The sequence below is a fragment of the Cibotium barometz genome, chromosome 29 (genome assembly GCF_041138505.1).
Source record: "Cibotium barometz isolate CiBa-2024 chromosome 29, ASM4113850v1, whole genome shotgun sequence".
Classification (NCBI taxonomy): domain Eukaryota; kingdom Viridiplantae; phylum Streptophyta; class Polypodiopsida; order Cyatheales; family Cibotiaceae; genus Cibotium; species Cibotium barometz.
This window is the reverse complement of record NC_141074.1, coordinates 4,430,073-4,437,168: the sequence shown is the minus strand read 5'-3', so window position 1 is coordinate 4,437,168 and position 7,096 is coordinate 4,430,073. Positions and strand designations below refer to the sequence as shown.

The 7,096-nt window shown below is 40.5% G+C and overlaps 1 protein-coding gene across 1 annotated transcript; it reads right to left on the bottom strand.

Moving 5' to 3' along the window:
- Positions 1–2,837: 2,837 nt before the first annotated feature.
- LOC147621754 (uncharacterized) lies at positions 2,838–4,622 on the bottom strand. Its single transcript, XM_086822741.1, has one exon. The coding sequence runs from the start codon at positions 4,620–4,622 to the stop codon at positions 2,838–2,840; it is 1,785 nt and encodes a 594-aa protein (XP_086678867.1).
- Positions 4,623–7,096: the final 2,474 nt, after the last annotated feature.

The window sequence follows — 7,096 nt, the reverse complement described above, 5'->3', positions numbered from 1 at the left end:
TGGCAGGTTGATTGATGAAGTGATCTCCAATAATTATTTGCACGTGAGCTTTGGCTTCAACAAATGATTAACTATATAGATGATATCTTCATGTTAATAGAACATTCTATAATAGATGCACATTATTGAGAGGACTTTGAACTATCTCCTTGGGGGTCGAGAGGGTTATTGGGAGAGTCCAATGTGGATGAAAATCAAAACATTTATTGACATTATGGGTACGTGAGTTAACATTGGGGGGTGAGAAGGTAATAATCTAGTGATTAGAGGATAGTGACATGGTATGTTAAACCCAACATCTATGCCAAAGAAGAGAAACTTTCAAGGTGAGCAATAAACAATATTCACATATATGTTTTAACTTTTTTTTCTTCCATTCATGAGTCTTTGGCACATTGTAGAAACAAAGGCAGTAGCTTTGTTGTGGATTAGAGCTTAGAAAAGAGAATACACAATCCAGTAATAGTTGCAACTTGCAGATTTATGAGCTGATCATGGTATGTGGAAATAATGAGACATTATGTTGTGACATGAACTTTACCCGGGGGGGAGGGGGGGTCACTAATAAATATGTAAGGTAGCATGTGAGTTCAATAGAAGGGGTTTTTTTCTGTTGTGGAGTTCAATAAATATGTAAGGTAGCACGTGAGTTCAATAGAAGGGGTTTTTTTCTCTTGTGGAGTTATAGAAAATTTACATACATAAGGGGATTTTAACTGAAATGGTGAAAATCTTCGTACCAAAGAGGTACTTTTATTGTAAAAAGTGTTATAGAAGTAGTGTTTTTAAAATTAAAAAATCTGTAAAAGTAGGGGGTTTTTTCAATACCCCTTGAATGCACGTGCTACATAGGGGGTTAATAGAGTGACTCCCCCCCCCCCTCCGAGCACATGAACAACAATGTAGATTTATGAAGATCCTTTACATGATAATAATGAGGTATTATGTTGCGACATGAACATAGGCCCAATGGATGGGGTGAATGATGCATGGCTAATTGTTGGCTAAGCCAACATCGCCTGATGATAGTTGCAAATTAGCCATCGAATTGGAGGATAACATGCTTGAGTTACCACAACCTAATTATGCTAAATCTTTCACCTATGATAGGTATGTCACATTTGTGAGCCAAACAAGCATGACAACTTGGGAAAGACGATGACCTTAGATGAGTTAAGCAGTGTGCTTCGAGATAAGATAAAGCTAAAGGACGTGAAGAATATGCCCATGAACCAACATCTATATCCCCAATGAGAGTTGGTATGGTGCTAAATATGTCGACAAAATCATATGAGAATCAAGTGTCCTCAATTGATGCCTCACCCATTGATGTACTGCATGCATTGTATGCAACTTGGGAACCATGATACAAGTATGTGTAGGTACCCACATCAGAAAAAACAACTACATGTATCTCAAGTACCTTAGTTTCCTTCTACACGACAATACTTAGCTTTACCTACACAACTTGGACAAGGGTATGCTCTAGGGAAAAATTTATCATATGTGCAAAACTAGGAAAGGACAATGTATAGAGTACCCAAAGTGCCTATACTGCCACCTGTCCTACCACCACAACCACCAGAACCTCACATAATGTCAATTAATGACATTTGGGAGGTAGCCCCCCTTGAGGTTTTTTAAATGCAAGGGAAAACACTATGCCAATGTTCCAGACTACAATGAAATGGAAGGGCAAGGAAATTAATGCTATATAAGGAGATCCCCATAGCTACAATGCTATCACTACCAATGACCTCACCATGTGGCTGAGTGCCCTCACAAAGTCAATGTAATAAACTCACAAAATACTCAAGTCAGTACACACCTAAGATTGAGTTGTGTAAAATGTAGATTTGACCATCTAATCAAGGAATCTCCTTATAGAGGATTTAGAGAGTCTTCACCAACAACCACTAATCCAACCACGAGACTCCGAATGATTGGGGTGCAATCAAGGCCTGTGGGGTTCACCGAAAAATATGTAAGTATACCAGGTGAGTTCAAATGAAGGGGTTACTTAATAGGTAAATTTAAAAAAATACAGTTACAGAAGGGGTTTTTTAATTACATTTAAAAAAAAAACCGTAAGTCTATAAAGAAAAAGGGTTCATTTTACTCATGAAAAATTCAGATACCCCTTGAACGCATGTGATAATGTGCACGTAAAATACCACTGCCATTTTTTATCATAAATAATCATCACGCGCCATGCCTCAATAAATTTATGTGAGTACGACACTCTTCTTTTGTCCCCAATGGTTGTCTTTGGCCATTTTGAAACCTTCGTTCTGATCATAAGAAAACTAACTACTTCTTAACTCATCTTGATGTTTCACACATAAGAAATTGATTCATGTATAAAAAAGTTTTGTGAGAAAATCACTACTTCTATACTCATTGTAACGTTTCAAACATGAGAAATTAATTTTGTGTATGAAGAGGCTTTAACATGTAATAAAATTGATATTTTGAAACTCATCCTTATGTTCTATACATGAAAATTAAATCTAATTAAATCTTGTATAGGAAAAAGCTCTTGCGTAACAAAACTCATTATAAGAGAATCATCAACTTTACCGCCTGTGAAAAGCTTGGAGAGAGGATAAGCTTTACTTGTAATTTTGTACATGCCAAAGATTTTTTTTTTTCCAATAAAAGGCATTTTCATTACTGAAAAAAGACAATACAGGTTACAAGAGTCGGAGAATTAGCAATGGCCAAGCTCCTGATACATGGAATCATGGGGGAGTTACAAATTACCAAAGTACTGAGTTACATACCGGGATTCATGGGGGATTACAGATTACCAAAGTACTGAGTTACAAGATGGCTTCCTATAGGTACTGGAGCTTTAGAACATAGGAGAGATCAATCTTGACGAGTTGCTCTCTCTTTTCTTGTAGCTGTAGTAGCTTCAACTTCGCCTGAATGTTCATGGCCGACCTTTCAATCTGGACTTTAGCTCTTGAAATTTTGGTCTCAATGGCAGTGAGCTTCTTCAGGTAGAATCTCTCTCCAGCGGAGGTGAGCTGACTTTTGAGGGTGTTAGTATTCCGAGTACTGCCATTGTATAAGGCCGCTAGTCTTTCAAGCCAAAAGAACCAGAGAATCTCTGTTCTAATTACAGTCCACAGCTCCGTAGAGCATCCTATTGAATCACCAATGAGCAGATGTTTCCATGACAGAGATGTTTGCCCCCAACTAGCCACATATTCATTAAGTTTCTTAACCATTAGCTCTATGGCAGGGCACAAAAGAAATATGTGGACATCATCTTCTTCTTTGTTGCATCTGCTGCAAGTACCATTGCCCTTCCCGATAGCAAGAGCCTTTTTCTGAGTCCAGATGGCTCTGTACATGATAAGCCAAGCTAGGCAGGCTTTCTTAGGTTCCACATGTTTCCCCCATAAGGACTTAAAGAGAAAATACCATTGTCTTCTGTCTTTGAGGATACTCCATCTTTGGTTAAGAAACCGATGGACAGGAGGGGAGGAGACTATGGGAGGGATAGGCCAGATGTACCTTTGGGATTTCCACTGGAAGGCTTTTAACTTGGGGGGGACCTCTATTGTCATTAGCCACCAGTCTTCCCTCTGCCATAGCATCAGTCTTCTCCCAACAGTGTCCAGCTGTGGGTCTGAGAGGTTGTGTTTAGCTATGAGATCCGCTCTTGCTAGCCAAGTTTTCTTTTCTTTGTCCCACAGGTCTGCCCATATCTTAATGCCCATGTTGTGCAGCTTCAGAGCCTCTTCCAAATCTTGAGTATCCGTTGGTGGCAGATCAAGGGCAGGCCACCATATGGAGTCGAGAGGATGCAAACCCAGCAAATCTTTGAGGGCCGTGGCTAACTCCAACTGCCCTTTCACCTTCCCCCAGGCCTTCCATATCGAAACCACCAGTTCCGATCCTTTTGGGTTTATCCCGTGCTTGCTTCCAATAATGGTTAGATGGGGGAGGTTTTTCCATCTATGTTGGCCTCTAAGAGCAAACATGTGATTTTTCCTGTTGAGAAGCCACGCCCAACTCTTGTCCTGGTGCATTAATCCTCTCAGAATCCATTTGGCTGCCAGTCTGTCAGCTAATTCTACTATGTCTAGAATTCCCAATCCTCCAAGCTCAGTGGGGAGGCAGCAGATTTCCCATTTCACTTTGGCCACTTTCTTTACCCACGGGTCTCCTCCCCAGAGAAAGTTCCTGCAAAGGGACAAGAACATCTTCACATCTTCTTCAGGAGGTCTCCAACAGCTCAAGAAGTAGATTGCAGTTGGAATGATGCAGTGGTTAAGCACCATTTTCCTGGCTGCCATATTCAGTTGTCTATTTTGCCATTTTTTTAGCTTGACTTCAAGTTTTTGCATGACCCATTGCCATCTTTTCCTTAGTGACACTCTGAATCCCATAGGTATTCCAAGAATCCTAATAATTTCACCATCCTGGATAACCTTGCATCCTTCTTGTAGGAGCCAGTTAGGCGGGGGCTGAATGCTGGTTCTGATCCCTGTTTTGTTGTGGTTGATCACTGAGCCAGAGGCCTTGCAGTAGGTTTGCAGACGTTCCCAAAAGGTGTCTATGCTGTTCTCTTCATTTTCCACAAGAGCATTGGAGTCATCTGCGAACATTTCCGTGCACACCTGTTCTCCATTACCAAGTAAAATACCTTTCAGATCACCTTTGCTTATTCTGTCATGGATAAGCCAATTGAGTCCATCCGCCGCTATTGCATACAGAAGGTTATTGTGAAAATATTGGACTAAGTTCTTTAATGTGTGGAAGCGAGTGTTTGGCTTTTAATTATTACTTTATGATAACTTTCTCACTTTCATATAGTGTTTGGCTTGCCCACGTAGTTAGCACCCTCAATCGATCTTTGGTTGCAGCTTCCTCGTCCTGCCTGGGCGCAGCTGCTGCTGCCAATTACGACAAGCAAATGTATTCGACACACTTATATAAGTACTGTAATAACAAACTAATTTTCTACACGTAAAAACAGCGACAGCTCGCTTACATTCTCTTTACTGCTGCGGCAGCAACGTCCCATTAAATGGCGGCGCTGAGACGCAGCTGCGGACTGCGTCGCGCCTGGTTGTACGAGGTAACGTACTGTGGAGGTTCGAAGGAGCGCACTGGCGCTTCAGCAGCTGCTTAACCACGGCCATCTCCGCACACGATCTCGTGCCTAATCTCGTCATGGATGTTGGGTACTGAGGAAGCTCTAGTCTCGTCCTGCCAGACGGTTGAAGAAGCAAGAGTTGCAAGCTAGCAGAAGCAGCGTAGTGTGCCATCCTCTCCTATATACTAGTGCCCTCTCGAGACTAGTGTCTCTGTGATCTCTCTTTTACACACACACTCACACTCACTCTCTCTCTCTCTCTCTCGCTCACTCACACTCTACTACAACTGAGTTTGCCATCGCTAGTTGATCAGTTGCGGTATATATACACCTCTTGGCGGAGCAGCTATTGTGTTGCGTTTGAAAGAATTTCCGTAATATAATATAATAATATATTATATTATTTTACACAATTTATCCGTAAAGTAATATAATAATATGGGGCTATTTTCTATGACGACTCTCTTTTTCAATCGTAACGTATTTTCAACACCTAACTGAGCTAGACGTAAAAGATGGTTTATTAGAGAAACCCATGCACTCTATTACACAATTCATCGCTACTTAAACACATTATATGACAACTCATCATAATAATAATGTGGGGCTATTTTGTCGTGAAACATTCCTCAACCAGCCTTCCTTGGAATTCAAAATTCAAGGCCTACAAAGGCGTACAGCTTGACATGGAAATCCTTCCGAAAGTCTTTAAAGTTTGGTTGGGCTTTGGAGTCCACTAAAAGCTTGAAATTTCAGCACTCACCCCATGTTTCTTGAACGTGTGGTAGGACCACATCGTTTGAATTTGTAACCCTACCTTGGACCGCATTTAAAGGCCTAGAGAATACCTTGGTCTCTTCAAGTGAAATCCATTATTGAGAACACCTTGGACCGCATTTAAAGGCCTGGAGAATACCTTGGCCTTCTTTCTTTTATTTGTAAAGATGGGTTTGCATTAAATTTTAAAATTTGTAGGTTCAAAATTTGAGCAATGCTCTCACATTTCTTTTATTTGCCGTAGGACCACCGTGAATCTTTGAGCTATTCTTTCACATTTCATTGTCCAATATCCTCTATTATTTATGATTGCTTTGACAACAAGCCTTAATAGGATAGGGTTATGATGACTTATCTAACAAAGCAAAACTATTGAGTGGCGAGTCTTGTGAAGGATATGCTTTATTCCTTGCCATATGGATGATTCTCAAAAAGAAGAATGAGACGGAAGAAAATCATGTATTTGATTACATTACATGTAGTTGGTGTTCTAATCTTCGAAGTTGCCCGCCGTGATAACGGCTTGCTTGGGCACGTTCCATGAGTGGCTATAGCTACAGATCAATGGTCTTCTTTACTCTACGCTCGTGTGAGATGGCCATGCATGTAGGCATGGGCAGTTCTTGGAGCCAGGGATCTTGAAGAAGGAGATCACCTCCAACACCCTCAACCCACCGCAGGCTTGTGGAAGTGATATCCATATGATTACTTATCCAAATAATTTCTATAGAAGATGGATGAGCACATCGAGGAAATGTGGCCAAGCTTCAAGGAAGAGCCTAGACATTTAAGACTTGGATTGGGTATGGATGATGTTAATTCTTTTGGAATCAAGAGCACCTCATATAGTATATGGCCAGTGGTAGTGGTGAACTGTCAAGGCTAAAATGAGACATTCTGGGGATAATCAATGAAAAAGCAAAGTCACCTATTAAAGGGAAAGTAAGAAAGACCACAAAGGATGACGAGGTGGGAGTTATGAGCAACTCTTTACTGTAGTGTCTAGAGGGTCTAGAAATGAGTAATTTGTTTATGATACTTAAGAAAATCTTGGGGCACAAATTTTAATTAAAGGAGAATTAAAGATGGCCAAACAACACTTGACAAGAAGGTAGAAATGGAAGATGTTGTAAAGAGGCTTAAGATTGAAAGATATTATTATTTATCTTAGGCACTTTGAATCAAAGTTTAAGTGAATATGCACCT

What these genes read in the sequence shown, in the direction of transcription:
- LOC147621754 (XM_086822741.1), bottom strand. Translation starts at nt 4,622, where the DNA reads ATGTTCGCAGATGACTCCAATGCTCTTGTGGAAAATGAAGAGAACAGC.